The 18,265-nt window shown below is 39.7% G+C and overlaps 1 protein-coding gene across 1 annotated transcript; it reads left to right on the top strand.

The window, feature by feature from the left end:
- Positions 1-9,620: 9,620 nt before the first annotated feature.
- On the top strand, positions 9,621-12,387 carry LOC106577044 (homeobox protein HMX3). The gene is made up of 2 exons (XM_014154729.3): positions 9,621-10,417; positions 10,810-12,387. Exons 1-2 carry the CDS (start codon positions 10,129-10,131, stop codon positions 11,418-11,420), a joined length of 900 nt encoding a protein of 299 aa, XP_014010204.1. The 5' UTR covers positions 9,621-10,128; the 3' UTR covers positions 11,421-12,387.
- The last annotated feature ends 5,878 nt before the right edge of the window (positions 12,388-18,265 follow it).

Genomic DNA, 18,265 nt, shown 5'->3' with positions numbered 1-18,265 from the left:
AACCAGGTTCAATGTTAGCTAGCTAACATTAGGCTATAACTAGCAAATAAAATGGCTCTGAAATACGAATAATAAGATCATATATGTATTGTTAGCTAGCGAGCCAGCCAGCTAACGTTAGCTAGCTAGCTAACAGTACATTTTAACTTGAAATGATGACTTTCTGTCAAAATTAGAAACATGTAATATCTGAAAATGTAGCTAGCTAGACTATCTTACCCGTCCGTATACATCATGGATGGATGCTTCTCCCTGTAACGGATACCATGGTTTCCCTTAGTTTGAAGATGTAATCCGGAGACAGGTGTTTTCTCCATCTCCTTAGCTATCATACTCTAATTCCACTGATTTCAAAACTCGGTCCACCAGAAAGTGGAGTGCAACGCTTATGCAGTTCTACGGAATATATATTTTTTAAAGCAGCATAAGACAGGATTACCTACACATACTGACCAGCTCAAATAGACAGAAGCGGCAGACCATATGGCAGACCAATCCGAACTCATCTCTTGGTATGTCCAGCCCACTCATTATCTCAGCCAATCATGGGTGGCGGGAAGGTTGCTGGCCTTTTCTGTGGTTAAACTGATTAGGCTCGTAATTTAACAATTGTATTTACGGCACATGCAAGTTCACATGTTCCAGCAGGCATTTCTGCCAAAAAACGCATTGAGATCAAATGGCTCTCCTGTGAAGTAGTGATCTGCGACATACGCCTATTTTCCTGAAACGAGTCACAAATGCAAATGCAGCTACCTTGCAGTTATTCTGCACTTGATGTGACTGTAAGTTAGCCGTAGTCGGCTAGCTAGCAAGCAAGGGATAAGAATGTTGCCAGCCAGTATGGCAATGGAGCATTTAGAACGACTGGGTCGCGTCCATAGATACAGAACAAAAAAACTGAATGACTGGGTCGCGTCTCTAGCAACCAAACCAATAGAACCAACGATCAGCCGGTTTGGGTAGCAACCCTAGATCTGTGTCGGGGCTATATCTTGTGGAAGGATAAAATAGTATGAATAAATTCATCAAAATAACATTTTTAATGAAAATATGTCAATCATTATTTGAATATGTTGTTAACCAGTTGTATAAAAGTGATAATGCCCTCGAAGCCATTCCTTGGAGGATATATTGGCAAGGTTTGCCTGGCCCTCAACTTCGTGCCGGGCCTAACAACACCTGTGTCAATATATTCTCTGGCATTATCACTTAAATAAACCACTCCAATTCATGAATTGGATCTAATTCTAGAGTTGTATTTAGACAATATTGACTCCACCTCTTTTCAAATTAGTGCAAATAAGAAGATCTGGTTCCATTTTAATGTGGAGTGCAGTCACATGTTTGTTATGGGCTACTGCCACTTATTTGTAGTGAACTGTCCTGAGTCACTGTCTTGAGTGTGTGGACTCATACCCACTCCCTTCCTGGCCCTACTACTCAGCTCAGGTCCTCTACTTCTGTGAGTCTAAAATAACACTTTCCTATACTCCCCGGGATCACATCCTTGATACCAACAGCTCCTTCATTATGCAGTGCAAAAGAGAGATAATCTAGCCCAGTGAATCTAGCCCTTGGTACATAGTGACATTGAGTACATGTGTCATTGGTTCTCTATGTCAAGTCCTGCACAAACAAGCTCTGTAGCAGGTGACTATTGAATGTTCTGTATGTCAGTTAACTGTGATCAGATAGATCAGAAAGTGTGCACTAGTGTTACTAATGTTACTAAATTGATTGCCCATAATGAGCTAGTTGCTAAGACTCTTCTTAGAAATTCTTCACAATGACTAAAAGGCTAATTACACGGTTGCTAAGTGCCCCATGCAATGTCTCTTATTCTGAAGTGTTCTGTCTTTTGGCTGATTTTTCACTTGATCAATACACTAACGAATCCTTGGTGTGACTAAAGAGAACTGAACCAAATGGGGCCTCTTTTTTTTACTACACACTCGGTTGAATAGGTCGCTTGGGTCACATTTAGACTTTGTTAAGTGGCTTTGAATAGCTCCCTCGATTTCACAGTTCCAAATGACCCGCGATAATCAGCCCATTAAAATGAAACCATTCCACACATCTGACACACTTCCAGTCGCGGCTCATCTGAATAACAAATCAGGTATGGAGTGCTGTCTCAAAAATAGACTCCTCGTAACTTTCGGTTACGCATATCTCTTTGTTTAAAACTAAAGATGGGGAGTAAGCCTGGAAGCAGGGGGGGAAAAGGGTCCTGTCAAAAGTGTCAGTGCCTGTGTGAAAGTACCCGATTTTCTTAATTCATCCCCTAGGAGCAGATAAGTCTATCAATCTGTTAGATTGGAAAGCCATTAGGTGCTGTGGTTTATGCGTTTCAAGCTGTTAACTAGAAGCTGATTGATTCTTGTTCCTTTGATGGGATATGCTGATCTTATCTCACTGTGCTCGAGTTTGCAATAAATTACACAATTCATTTCCCCCATTTAGAGGGAGAAAATCACACCTCCAGGCATGCCTGTGCTTGGGAGGGAAAAGAGCAGGGAACCTATTTTATGGTGCCATTTAGCCAGCAAGCTATCAGCAATCCCAGCCTTCGTCTCGCACCCAAAAAATCGAAGCATAATCAAGGTGTATGTTTAGAAAATGTATTGTTATAATTTTCCCCCATAATCTCTTCCATTTCCCAGCCACCGCCACGACATAGATCATCATCTAAAAAGAGAAAATGGATAGCAGTTTAAAATTTATCGGTCTTTGATTCTCAATTATACGTGTTTATGACTTCATCTGTCTTCAGTGACTTCAACCTTTTCCATTATGGTAGAATATTATTTGTACGGAATCCATTAAATTCACAAGCCAGGAGTCTAATGGTGGGGCTGCAGCGATTTGCAGAGGGAAAAGTTTTTGAAAGGTTGGCTTTAGGAAAAGCGCAGCTGTTATGACACTAGAAATTGCTTTATTGATGGGCTGCTCTGCTGCCTGTGCATTTGGCCATTTGTTACTCGGCCCATATCTATATCTCAGCCTGACACTGATGAGAACCTTTCTGTTGCCCGCACCAGATTACTGGGTTGTAATGACACGTCGAGGCAGGTTGAGTGCGGGCGGGTAAAAGCCAGGGCTCAGTGGCGATTCGAGGCATTTTGGGGGGGTGGAGGAGGAGGACGAAACGCCTGGGAGCCTGCAGGGTTCTGTCAGAGCGGCTCATAATGGTGAAATAGGACTACATCGTTCTGACTGTGTCCATCAGAAACCCATAGAGGTCATCATCTCTGTGGAGAAGCGATAAATGGAAAGAGGACATGAGAAAGAGAGTGAAGGACGATAAAGGGGTGGAATGCCCGGCTAAGCCCATACCCCTCTATATTACCTTAGTATACCTATAGTTTTTGAAAAGTGTTATTCTTATTTACAATATGATTCCCCACAGTTACCTCATAGAACTACCACTTCAATTACTTGAAATGTCTTTGAGTCTGAGAACACAAAATTATCTCAGGACCTCAACATCCACCACAAGCTTTGTCGGCAGGGAACAAGGCCACAACTATACAAATCCTCAATAAATTCATCTCAGACCCGCACCACAGCATCTATAAGGAGAGGAAAGCTAAGGTTCAGTACAATAGATTAACTTAACATTGACTGGGCAACCTAGAGATCCAATCGTCCTAATGCATGGTTAGAGCCTCCTCAACTTTCTGAATGACATTGAGTTCCCAGCTTACTCCATTGTTTGTAGCCTGGTGCAGGGGGCAGATGAAAGCAGTAGACACCTTTCTCTTAATCAGGCTATAACTCAGGCCTCGTTGACCACTCACCAATCAATACCTGCACAATCCCAATTAAGGCTTCCCGGGTCATCGAGGGGCCACCCTTTAGAAGTTAAATGCAATGCTTAAATCCAGCCAATCTCAGTGACCTTCACTAGTTTAATGGTTCATTCAAACGGGCAAGGCCGTTAAAAGCCAGAGGGACACGTGATGGTCAGGTTACATTGACCGTTACTACTGAGATCATGTGCTTTTAGAAACCTTTCTGAGCACCTTCACCCCAGTCGTTCAATAAAGTTAAAGATATTCAGCTGCACATGATCTCAGTAGTAACGGTCAATGTAACCTCACCATCACGTGTCCCTCTGGCTTTTAACGGCCTTGCCTGTTTGAACGAACCATTAAACTAGTGAAGGTCACTGAGATTGGCTGGATTTAAGCATTGCATTTCTCTAAATGGAGAAATGTGTCCCATTCTTACTTTGACCTGAGTCTTCTCTAATGCTGTGCCTTGTTTTGTTTTTAGTTTAGGTAGTAGTTACAGAGCCATGAGCCCTACAGTTTGCAAAACAGTCAAGGTACCTATCATCATCCTCATCAAAGATATAATTAAAATGGTTGCATAAACTCTGTATTGACTTGCAATTACTTAAGGATTCAGTCGACAAAATGCTAACATTAGTTTACAACAGTACTGAGGGCCTACCATTTTTGGAGAAGCCACCATCTTTATATAGGCTACCTATTGTTTCTTGTTTTCCCCCTTCTAAATCTGTCTTTTATCACAATCTTGACCCGAAGAAAGGAATTCTCACAAGATATCAAAACAAAAATCTATATTTAATATGGGGGCAATTACAAAGCGAAGTTAGCTGCACAGGGCCGTCGTCACCGGAGCGCCTGTTTTTCATCATATAGGTCATTAGACGATGATGGATGTAAACCTATAAAGTATCTAAACTGGACCTTTTAACAAACCATGAGCAATACTATCATTTCTCTAATAGAACCTGCTGACCGTGTCATTCCCTGCTGCCATTTGTCATTTTCCTTGTGAAATAATCAATATCCAGGCGCTTTGAAATAAATAATATAAAACTCTGAGTGGCCTACCGGAGGAGCATCAAAATAGATTTAAGGGTTATTCAAAAGCCTATATTGCCTTACAGTTTATGCATAGCCCTACCGTGCATATTTTTCTCAACATAATTTTCCTAATAATAATCAACCTTTGATTTGATTCTACAAAGATGCACCTTTTATGTTACTGATGCAGACAAAGCCTTAACTTCACTTGCCTAAATAGTTTACTAAATTCTCATTATCCTGACGATATGCCTTTCCACTGAAAAGTTTACAAAAACAGATTTACTTAAAGAACAGTGCAGATGCGAAGTTTGGTAACAAAATGATGGCACAAACATTACAAACCGTCATCTGCACTGTTCTTCAAGTAAATGTGGTTTTGTTAAATCTCAGATAGCACGGACCCTTCCAAAATTGCTATATGGCACGATCTGCAATTGATTGAATACCTGCCTGTAGTGGTTGACTAGACGCCACCACCAGCATATCAGATTCTAATTCAAGTAGGCTAGGCCTATGGGTTTGCCATTATTATTATTATTATAGGCATATGTAAAGTTAAAATCAATGTAACTAAAGTAAACAAACCATTCACCAAAATAGGATAGTTTCCAGATAGGTAGCCTAATAGGCCTAGATGCCAGATGAGGGGCTAGCGTTGGGTGTGTGTAGGCCTATTAAAGCCACCCACACAAAAGCAATCTGAAAAATAATAGGTTGATTGAATTTGAACCAAATCAATTGAAAAGTGGTAGCCTACATGTTAAAGGGGACACGAGCAGCGGAGAAACAACAGTGGAAAGGCCAAAGGGTTGGTCTTCTATTTTGGCGGACCTGTTCTTCAACCGAGAACAACCTTGTCTCATAGACTAATCGAATCTCATCACAGACAACTTTTGCATTTTAGCTAATTACCAACTTTGCAACTACTTTTCAGCTACTTTGCAACTATACTGAACAAAAATATAAACGCAACATGTAAAGTGTTGGTTTCATGAGCTGAAATAAAAGATCTCAGAAATGTTCTGTACGCACAAAAATATTATTTCTCTCAAATTTTGTGCACAAATATGTTTACATCCCCGTCAGTGAGCATTTCTCCTTTGCCGAGATAATTGATCCAGCTGACAGGTGTGGCATATCAAGATGTTTAAACAGCTTGATCATTACACAATGCACCTTGTACTGGGGACAATAAAAGGCCACTTTAAAATGTGCTGTTTTGTCACACAACACAATGCCACAGATGTCTCAAGTTTTGAGAGAGCGTGCAATTGGCATGCTGACAGCAGGAAATTCCACCAGAGCTTTGGCAGAGAATGTAATGTTAATTTCTCTACCATAAGCCGCCTCCAACTTCATTTTAGAGAATTTGGCAGTACATCCAACCGGCCTCACAACCCGCAGACCACGTGTAACCACGCCAGCCCAGGACCTCCACATCCGGCTTTTTTACCTACGGGATCGTCTGAGACAAGCCACCCAGACAGCTCATGAAACTGAGGAGTATTTCTGTCTGTAATAAAGTCCTTTTGTGGGGAAAAACTAATTCTGCTTGGCTGGGCATGGCTCCACAGTGGGTGTGCCTATGCCCACCCATGGCTGCGCCCATGCCCAGTCATGTGAAATCCATAGATTAGGGCCTAATGAATTTATTTAAATTGATTGATTTCCTTATATGAACTATAACTCAGTAAAATCGTTGAAATTGTTGCATTTAGATTTTTGTTCAGAATACTTTGCATGCTAGGTAACCCTTCCCCTAACCTTAACCCTGTAACCTAAACTCCTAACCTTAACTCTAACCTTAACCCCTAACCCCTAGCCTAGCTAACTATAGCCACAACGAATTGGAATTTGTAACATATACGTTTTGCAAATGCATAACATATTGTACAAATTGCATTTTGTAACATATCATACTAATTTGCATGTCCCGGATTTACATTTACTATGCTACGTCTACTCCTGAGTCCAGATTGCCGAGAAAGGGGCTTTTTTTTTTACCAATGTCAAGCAACCCAAAGGTTGTGTGTTAGAATCTCATCAACTACTTACTACTTTTGAACTACTTTGTACCTTAGCATGTTGGCAAGCATTCCCCAGGCCTAAACCACACTTAAATGTTCAACCTAACTTCTAACCTTAACCCTAACCTTAACCCCTAACTCTAACTCCTATCCTAGCTAATGTTAGCCACAACAAATTGGAATTTGTAACATATCCTACGTTTCGCAAATTCTTAACATATGCTTCAAATTTCTATTTGAATTGCCATTTGTAACATATCATACGTATTGTAAAATATCATACTAAATGGATGCTGGACATCCACAAATGAATACATACCCTACGAAACGTAACATATCATACTAATTGAGTGTCCCGGATTTACATTTACTATGTTACACCTACCCCTGAGTCCAGGCTGCGGAGAAAGGGGCTTGTTTTGCCTAACAAGTAGGCATATGCCTTGCTTGGGTTTTGGATTTCCTCAACTAAAGTCGTGATGGTATGTATGCCCTATATCAACAACATTGCTGACATTGTATTCCACATACCTTTGTTGCAATAAAATATGTGAAATTGTATTGTAGGCCTAACCCTTTTCAGGAAAGGGAAAGGTCAGGTTTAGACTTATCAGCCTATCTTCAGCCAAGTGCTTTTATCTATGCCCATTTGGCCACAGGTGTGCAACAATGCCAACAATATCATATTCAATAACACAGGATAGGCCTATTGTTTTCTACAGGCCTATACCTTATCAAGCCCCAGAAAATACCATATAGGCCTATGCTGCATTTTTTTGCATACAGATTTATTTTGCATACAGATTTATGTCTTCTTCTGACATCTTTGCAAAAAATGTTTGGGTATTCCACAACCCATTTCAAAGGTGTGCTTAGAAAATAAATAGGCTTAGCTTATGTTCTATCAGGTCATGGATGGCATCAAATAGGCTACCTGCGATCAAAAACAAGTAATACGAGATGGTAATTACATAGACACAGGATATCTCCACTTGAGCCGTCATTTAGGCCTAAATGAGAATGTGTTAATTATGTAAGACCACCTTAGACCTATGCAGGAAAAATAATCTCCATGCCACTCAATACAGCCTTTATCCTCTAATTTATACCATTCATGACTATGGTTGGTTGGCATGGTCACACAAGCAACAGCCCTGTAGACCTACAACACAGGGTACATCGACCAATAACTCGGATTTTTCGGGGGCGCAGCACCCTTACTTCCCGCGGCTATGCCTATAGCCATGCTGAGAAGTCTTTTAGTGCTTGTTCGTCTCCATCTGTGATTAAGGTCCTGCATTTAGCCTTCATTGCCCACAGAGGACGCTGTCCTCTCGTTATTCATCTACCACTGGACATGCTTTAACAAGTCAATTAATTTCAATGAGTGAATATATACATAGGTTTACCACATTTACAAAGACTGAGGAAGGAATTAACTAAATCGATTTGGTAAAAATTGATGACTATATTCGTCACAGAAACAGTTTAAAAAGCGGCATGCTTTAGAAATCCATAAAAAGAAATATGATTACAATTTCTCATTAATGACATATTTTACAGTTGGCCAACAGTGACTGTTTCTGAGACCATTTCAGAATTAATTTCAAAATGTATCGGCATAGAAAATTGACACGTGTTCAGATCTCTGATAAAACAAAGTAAACAGGCATGACTTTTTTTTAGTAAACCGCTAGGTTTCATCTGACTGTTTAAGGGGATAAATTCATAAACTGTGCCACTGAATGTTTTATGGTTTACCTTTATTGAACGTCCCGAGCCTGTGTGTCCCAATAAGCAATGCAAATAAATACAACTTGATTACATTTGGAGTTAGGCAAGTGATTAAACATTCACATCCAATTCACAATCATTTGATTGCAACATTATTTTAATTAGGCTATTTCTACATTTAAATATATATTCCATATTTTGTAAACCTTTTATAAAAGTGATAATGTGGACATAATTTACAACCTTTTTCAATAGAATTTTGGCAAATATTCCATGGGGAGAAAAGTCTAATTATTTCCATTAATTTAACTTATTCATCCTAAATTGTGTCAAAACATGACACCTGGAGGGAAATTATCTTGTCTGTTTTGTAATGACGAACGTTTGTGTCTTAATCTGTGATACTATAATAGCTAGAAGACGTAGCCAAGTTGAATGAATTGTACTAGTGGAATAGGCCCTATAAGGAAATATAAATATTTTGCACAATATTAGTTTGCGTGGGGACTATTATGGGAATATATATTTTTATTTATTTATTAGCCTAGGTCTACTGAGTAATAATCAAATTGTTTTACCAAATGTGCCCTAATACACAATATCCTACTTTGTTGTAGGCCTATCTTCATCTGAGGACATGAGCGTCTATTTTGTTGGTGTTTGAGTTGTGAAATGATGACCATTATAAAAGACGTACATCCATAGGCTTACAGTGCATGCCGAAAATGATTATTGCTCTTCCGGAATCTAGGTTATATTATCAATAACTATAAATCAGACCACAAACAAAAAATCCTCTAATTCACCATAATGTTTTCATCTCCCCAAACCCGTGCATCAAAATATGATATAGGCCTACTCTGCTGGTATTGGCTATAGGCTGTGTTCGCCTATTGTACTTTCATCGATGTTTTTGCCAAACATTTGTGCTAACAACTCTGTCCTCATTTGCTACCTAATTTGACTCTATAAGACCAATAACACAAGGGCGTAACAGCCTACAACCAAAGCGCCAAGTGAGGGTGGACTTCGTTGTTATCGTGTAGCCTACACCCCCACTCTCTCTCTACCTCGCTCTCTCTCTCTCTCTGCCCGTCTCTCTCCCCCTCGTTCTACTTCCCATCTCTTCCTTAATCCCATTTGCCATTGTACGTGCCCAATCGCCGTATACTTTCCGCATTTAACTTGGATGACATTTTTATTTCATCATTAGCATCCGGCGCCAGACTGACGCGGTGGACACAGTTGCATTTTGACAAAGGAACGCACAAGACTTGGATGCAAAACTGATATTATTTTGTCCTCTCTGAAGACTATTTGCTTTTCTGATCTGTATTTATTTTTTACGTTCTCGATCATCCGCGTAATCAAGAAGATATTCCGCATTTAAAACATCGCACAGAAGGACAGTTAGTCCTACCAGTTTATAATATCTCTCTTTCTAAGTGAGACTTTGTTAATTCCAGTCTTTTAACACTTACATTTGTGGTCTACGGCATTCGGACCACAACCTCCAAGCAGCAATGCCCGAGACGGCGCAAGAGACGTGCACTCCGGTGAAAGACTCTCCCTTCTTCATTAAGAACTTACTTAACTGTGATAGTAAACCATCTAAACCGAAGCCCATCTTCGCCTCGGCAAAGGCGGCGTTTGAAGGGGGCTTTTCCCTATCCCAGGTCGGGGACTTTAACTTTCCTCGCTTTGAGATACCCACACAGAGGTTTGCTTTACCGGCGCACTATCTGGAGCGAGCCTCAGCATGGTGGTATCCCTACACGCTCAGCGCAGCCAGTCATCTACACAGAACGGAAGGTAAGCCCATGCACTTCTGATTGTCTTCTCTTTCTTTACCTTTTACATGATTAATCAGAACGTATAATGTGTGCGTAATTTGTATAGCGGAAATTGCTATGGATTTTATGGGCTGAGCTTTCATCTGTCAAAGGACATTCAAACAAGGATAATCATTATTGAACTACATCCATATCCTAATTTTCGGGGGTCTTGTATTTTATGTCACTAATGATAAGCATTTCATTCAGTTAGGCCGTTGTTTGTCATCATTGTAAGTTTCTCGTCGAGGGTATGTTCAACTCAAAGGTATAATAGCCAACTGTTATTTGCTCAAGCATATCTAGTAACAACGAGGCATTGAACATGCAGTCACGTTTATAACCCATATATATTTCCTGTCGTTATTTTAGTTGCCGAGAAGGCAAGAGCAAGAGACTCTTCTCCAACCTCAGGCACGGACCGCGACTCGCCAGACCTGGTGCTCAAATCCGATCCAGACGGCAAAGAAGACGAGGACAACAAAAGTGGTGATGAAATAGTTCTAGACGAGAGTGATTCTGAGGACACAAAGAAAGACAGTGGGGTAGACGACAGGAAGAAAAACGAGGACAGTGACGAAAAGAAAGCATGTCGAAAAAAGAAAACACGCACCGTGTTCTCCCGGAGTCAGGTGTTTCAGCTTGAGTCCACCTTTGACATGAAACGCTACTTGAGCAGTACCGAGAGGGCTGGATTGGCTGCGTCATTGCACCTGACAGAGACACAGGTAAAGATTTGGTTCCAGAACAGAAGAAATAAATGGAAGAGGCAGCTTGCCGCTGAACTAGAGGCTGCCAATCTGAGCCACGCCGCTGCACAGAGGATAGTGCGAGTGCCCATCCTCTACCACGAGAACTCAGCCTCAGAGACTGGCAATGCAACCGGCAACGTTCCTGTGAGCCAGTCGCTCCTCACCTTCCCCCACCATCTCTATTACTCTCACCCAATCGTCACCTCTGTACCACTACTCAGACCTGTTTGAAAAACAAGACGTTGTTATCTATATTCCTAACTCGTAGGCCTACAGAACATTACACAAGACAAACTAAAACAATATTTTTCTAAAGAAGAAAATACAAATAAAAAATAGGCCTATAATTTCTGTTAAAGAGGATATATTGTGCATTTTTATATTAGGGTGAAGTTTACATTTTGTCTGGCATAATTTCACGCCAATAGCATATTGTTCTTATTAAAAATTGATATTACGGAGTTAACAACTGCCCCAAAATACATTTCAGGAAGTCGCCCCCCCCCCCCCCTTCAAATTAATGTAATGTCTTATGATAGCATTCTAGCGCATGGGGTCGTAGCATTTGACCCCAACTGATGTTTTCATTGTGTTTTCTCTTTTCTCAGCCATTTAGGAATATCGAATATCGAACGGGCTCAACACTCTTTACTCAAAGCGCTTTAAAAGGGGACAATCAAGATACGCTGTTTTATGTACAATATAATTGTAGCTTATAGGCTTATTGTTTTGATGTACTGATTCTAATTTCTGCTTCCTCGACAATGTCCTTACAGCACAATTAAGAATTGAATGTCATTACTTTTTGTGTTTTTGAAACAATAACATGGTGTACAAATGTATATGGATATATTTAATCGAGTCAATGAAATGAGCTACCTGTTGAAGCTATTCCTTTGTACAGAAAAAAAAAACTTTTTGATATTGTATTGCTGATTTCTGTTGTGAAATAAATGGAGATTATTCCATTCTTAAATATGTCGAATCAGTGCGTATTCAATATTCTAATTGGGTGTAATTGGGTGTAGCATACAGTCTATGCCTAGGGCATCAATTCTGAAATGTTATATTTTTGCCACTTTGTCTCCCAAACAAATGAGTCTATTGTCGACTTTCAAAACGTCTTCATGAACAGGATTGATTGTTGAATAATGTAAATAAACAGCATAACTCAACAAATAAACAAACCTTTATTATAGACCCAATATAATTGTTGTGAATTTCAAAATGAACATGATGTCGTGTGTGAGATGAAGTCAGTATACTCCTGGCATGTACAAAGAAGAGGATATTCGGCGTCTATTCCCTTTACAGAGGCTCGACTGGGCCTATCTAATTACAAGTGCTACTGGTCTCGAGCAGACCACGTGTACTACACTCTTCGGAGACACACTGCCCAACGCACTGCCATAGCAGTTGTTGACTGAATTAGATTATTTCAGTTGAGATGCTAGGTATTATTGAAACAATTATCCTTGGAACAAACACGGTGGAGGTGGTGAGTAGGCCTATACCATGTAGCATAGGGACAATACCGAAAGTTGGAATGAATCAACATTATACATGATGCATTGTGCATATATATTGGCGCAGATTCACAAACTAGCTAAACCCACACACTAACACTTTTTTATTTGCTATGATTATTACTTAATAGTGCAGATTGTATTTGTCATCCATATTGACTGCAGAACTAAATACAGGTAGGCCTACCCGAAAACTACGCGCTTATTTTGGGAGTCCCATCAATGATTACGTGAGTAAAGAACATAAGCAGGTGCGTAATCAACCTGCTGTTACGTACTTTAAAAGTTGTTTTACATAAAAAATGGCTCGGTCAATTAGATGCGTAATTGCCACCATCTTGACGAAATTATGGTACAATGTAGTCTATTCAAAAGAGAAAAATGAATTGCCTAATTCTAGGCTATTCAAAAATGTGCGTGTGTGCGTGCGTATGTACGGCGCGTGCATGTGTGCATGCGTAGCTCCTTATAGGTTCATGTTTAACATTTAATTTAAAAACCTATATGTTTAATTTTGCAACCATAATCATATTACTTGTGGATGCAGCCTTTATGACCGTCTTCGGTAATGGTGCACTAGACGGGTGTAGGCTAATTATCCCACCAAATATGCCCTTCATCTCTCACCTAATGGTTGTATTGTTTATTTTGCCTATGTAGTTTCACATGGATCAGCAATAGATAGAGAATTAGGGTTTGCTCAATTCGGTTTCATTTTCAAAGCGTTTAGTTTGGTCTCATACGTGGCTATGCCAGGTCGCAGTTGTAAACGAGAACTTGTTCTCAACTGGCCTACCTGGTTAAATAAAGGTGAAAGAAAAAAGAAAAAATATTCACACACCAATGCCAATGTCTCCGTAGTGTTCATGCCTACAATTCACCTGTGGAATGTTTCTGACGTGGAGCTACTGCTCGAAATGCTCGAATTGATATGCTACATTTTTCTTGAGTAGAAAACCTTTGGTATCTTGTGAAAAAGTTTTCTAAAGTATTTCGATCACCATGGGGCCACATAAAGGTTTTAGGAAGTTCAAAAGTTTTGATAGCCTATAGGCTATGCGCGATAACGCTTGACGCAGACTCCCTCCTCAAACCTTCACATTTCGTGTCCACGATATTTTGTGGACTGACGTTTTCCTTTTAATCCATAAGGAAATGTACTTCGTTAAATCGTGTTTCACCTGTTTAATGTCAGTCACTCATTCCTATATTTATTTTGGACGAGATAAATTGGCTGAAATGACACACAACATTAGCCTATGAAGTTGCGAAATAGTTCACAAATGTATTATCTAATGTTAGGTGGAATAATATCAATATCAAAATGCAACGAGTTGACTATATGTAATTACTGTTGAAGATAACTTTATCATTTTATTCAGCATTCCCTCCATCTGAGTAGAAACCACTCAACTCTTTGCCTCAAAGGTCGTGTTCTGCTTTTGTCTCTAATGCAGTTATCGAAAACAAATCAGTAGCTACTCTATGATGACCGCACCACTATACAAAGTGCGCATTCAAATATCGTCTGATAATCACTAATGTATTGACGTATTAGATCATGCAAACTCATCACGGACCCATTACAGAGAATTAATAGATTGATATGGTGTTCTTCCCCGCGCTGATATTGATCTGCAAACGTCTGTAAAATATTGTTACAAATAAGGCCATTGTTCACGGGCAGTTTTGGTTGCGCTTATGACCTTGATTTGCGCGCATGATTTGAAAAAAATTGCCACTCGATAATGTCCATTTGTAGGACATCTTTATGCAAAGGAGAAGGGGCGAGAGCAAAAATCGGATAAAGTACATTTGCAGGAACGGGCCAATGGACATAACCGCGGGCGGCTCAATATATTACATTAGAATAGAAAGTTGAGTGCTGATTTTAAACAGGGCCCATCAAAGGTTATAGTGTCAGTTAGGCCTACATTTTGATCAAGTGACAACAGTTTAAGTATTTTCAGCCCTTTCCTGAAACCCTGGGCATCTGTTCACGCATGTGATTCATGCGAATATCTGTGGAGATATTTTGGTGCAATTACTTTACTTCATATAGGCCTAGGCAAACGTTAATTGAGCTTAACATATATTCGATATTTACAATTGTATGCAGGCTTGTGGTAATGTATAAACAATACATAGATTACATAAATATATTTTTTATCATTTCAAATATATACACATTTCCTATGCAAATGTATTCATATGTTCTAACATAGGCTACGCCTATAGGCGAGAAGCGGATGCTTCAAATCCATCTACTAAACTCCGAGATGTATGAGGAGATGTCTTGTGTAGTCCTTGCTGTCAAGTTTGGATGAATGCTCTACCAAATTGGGCACATTTGATCATCTTACTAAAACATCAGCTTAGACATATATGGGATTGTAATGGGACTCCCTACAAACACGCTACCCCGGTTCAAGTGACTTTTCGTAGTAGTTTAAGGGAGTATTTTCCACAACCCCAACCCTTTTCTGTAACCCTTACCCTTTCCCCTAACCTGCTATGTTAATTATCCTAACCTGCTGCGTACGTTCTGCTATCCTGCTACGAAAAAGTCGTAGCTGTATCGAAGTGGCGTGTTTTTAGGGAATCTAATGTTGTTATGGCCTATAGAAACCCCCAGAACCACGTCAATGCAACACATTCTTGACACTTACTTATTTTTTAGGAAACGGAAATCTTCTTTACAATAGTATCCCATTTGCTTTCGTGATTGAATGCAAGCATCAGATTTTCATCAAAGTTCTATTAAGTGAAACATAGGTTGCGGGGCACCGTCTGATTGGAACAGTTTAAATTTTAATTGTGTTTTTAATTTGACATATAGTTGCTGTGAAGAATGACACCGAAACGCCAAGGGGCGGTCGATTTTCTTAATTTCTCCCCGAGGAATTGATGAGTCTATCAGGGCAGTAAATTGGAAAGCCATTAAAACTCAATGGTTAGGTTGTTAATTGGAACTTGATGGATAGGAGCCCTTGGATAGGCTATACTGATCCAATCTTCTTGACTTTCTGTTTTCCAATAAATTACCCAATTCATTTCCAGCCTCAGATTACATAAATTGTACACCTCCAGGGCTCGCGCTCTGCTTTGCTCTTACGACCACCCCCTCCCACACACACCCTCTCTCTCGCTCTCTCTGCGATTTGAAAAAAGGAGCAGGGCTCAGATCCTTGAATGAAAATCGAAACATAATCAACGTTTATACTTACAAAATTTATTGATATCATTTTCTCTGGTAATTTCCTTATTTTAGAGTTGGACACGTCATATATCATAATACACACGTGTAGGGGTCTTTGTTTAATATTTATCGAAGCTTGATTCTTAGATCAAAGCTGCTCATAACTTCATCTGTCTTTCTAAGACCTTTTTCTCATAGTAAAAATCTTGTTCTGTTATTGCAGTAGGGCTGCCGTACAACACCTATCATTGTGATAGAGCACGAATTTAGACCGCGCCATGCTGTTTCTGAACATGTTTTCTGCAAATCAGAGGGGTAAATTCAGGATCTTCAGACACGTTACTATTTGGCATATATTGTATAGGCCTAAAATGAATGATAACGCCATTTAGGCCTAATTTCTTTTGATATAGGGCTAGCGGCCACCGTGAAAATATATCTTCAGATTTGTTTCAACATCTGGAGTTTAATTGGTATTCAAGTGTCGGATTAATTATGTCATCATTTCTTGATAATGATATAAGGGTATAAATAAAGCTTAAACAGACATGGCTGCTTTTGACAAAGGTCTTTGTTTGAAAATAGCACGTATAAATCGTCCCATTGAACTGTCATGGGAGATTTCACGCATTTATGTGTAGTCACCCTAAATCCAGTGCAATCTGTGACTGCCCTCATTCATATATTACCCCCAGTAAATGTAGCCTATATCTTGGTGGTCACATGCATTCTTATGATCGTTTAACTGCTGTTGGGCTAAATTCGCGTTGACAATCACAAGAGGGGTTTCACCATCATCACCATCACCATGGTCATCGTTACTCCTTCCTCCTATCAGAGGATTAACCAAAACCACAATACAGAACAATATTGAACAGAATACAGGGAGAAAGGCCGGGGTCGTCGTCCCATCCCTAGGCGCAGCAGCACGAGGGTTCGGGCGCTGACATTCTGATTAAAGCTGACCATTTGTTATGTGTCTAGGGTCCCTTAGAAAGAAGTAACGAGGGATAATGTGCTAGAACCGCGAACTCAAACCCCGCAGCTGCCCCACCAGACATTGTCAGAGAGAGAGAGAGAGAGAGAGAGAGAGAGGGAGATGGGGAGCGGGGGCGCGCCCCCACCCTCCAATCAATTAGTCAATCAATTAGCAGGCCTCCACTCCACGCGAGGCAGATTAGTTGCAGTAGGCCTAATGATCAAATTAATTCTTAATCGCAGATAATGGCCGTGGAATGACTTTATTATTTTCAGGATAAAATAGTTAGGGTTCCATATTAGTTCCAGGAACAACACCCAGGAATGTATGTTGGATTATCTGACCAATTTACCATCCACAAGGCTAATAGAATACATGCCATTTCTTCCATGAGGTCATTGTGTAGTAGGCCCCTACTTGGGTCTACAGTTGACTGTACAGATAACATGGTTTGTATTCCCCCCTGAGGGTGTGTCAATGGTATGCTATTATACCATTTGAGCTAAGTGTGTTAGGGATAAAGGTTTGTTATTTGAGGGAATATCGCAAATCAGGTATTTAACACTATATAAAGTGAAAAGGTTTAAATTGTTGAGTATTATATTAGATAGACTTAGGGAGAGTCGTGACCAAATCAATTTGCATGCCGATGTAAAACATCTAGAATATATTATCTCCATTCACTTCAAAAAGTATTGCAGGGAAATAACAAGGGTCTACTATAGTGTAATCCTTTGTTATTATGTTGTCTTGCAATATATGTGAAAATATTAATTTGTAAAATTACATCAACAAAATATGCAATACTTGTGGTTGAAAAAAAAGGAAAATAAAAATCACTGATGTTCCTCATTGAAAGACTAATGGCGACAAACATGGTTGCACCTTTTTCCCATTTTCCCATTTCTCCAGTCTATTGTCCACTTAAAATGTAGTCAGCCCCAAATATTAGGTAAGCCTATGTCAAGTTGTCAACATATCACACAAAAACAAACAAACAAAGCACCACAATACACAATATAAGACTCGTGAATTTGAAACCTTACCTACACAAAATCCATTGCCTAAAATTTTGTAAATTTTCAATCAAAACGTCAAATTGAATTGATATAGCCTAATAAGAGACATGTTGCACCAGTTTCTAAACAAAAGGCGATTAATATTATGCTTATGCCAAAACGTATTATGTTGTATATGTAGCCTTTTGAAGTAAATTAATAGCCTAACATCTGTGATTTGCTTGTGCCATTATGCCTATTTGTCTACCTTGACTATCGGATTCAAAGAGGGACGTAGGCTATATGCTCGAATAAACGACAGCCTGTAGTTATTTGTCCTTAGCTCCTTTCATCCTATCTCAGAACCTTGACAC

This window comes from Salmo salar, chromosome 18 (assembly GCF_965601325.2).
Source record: "Salmo salar chromosome 18, fSalSal1, whole genome shotgun sequence".
NCBI classification, from domain to species: Eukaryota; Metazoa; Chordata; class Actinopteri; order Salmoniformes; family Salmonidae; genus Salmo; species Salmo salar.
This window is presented reverse-complemented; position numbering and strand designations above follow the sequence as displayed.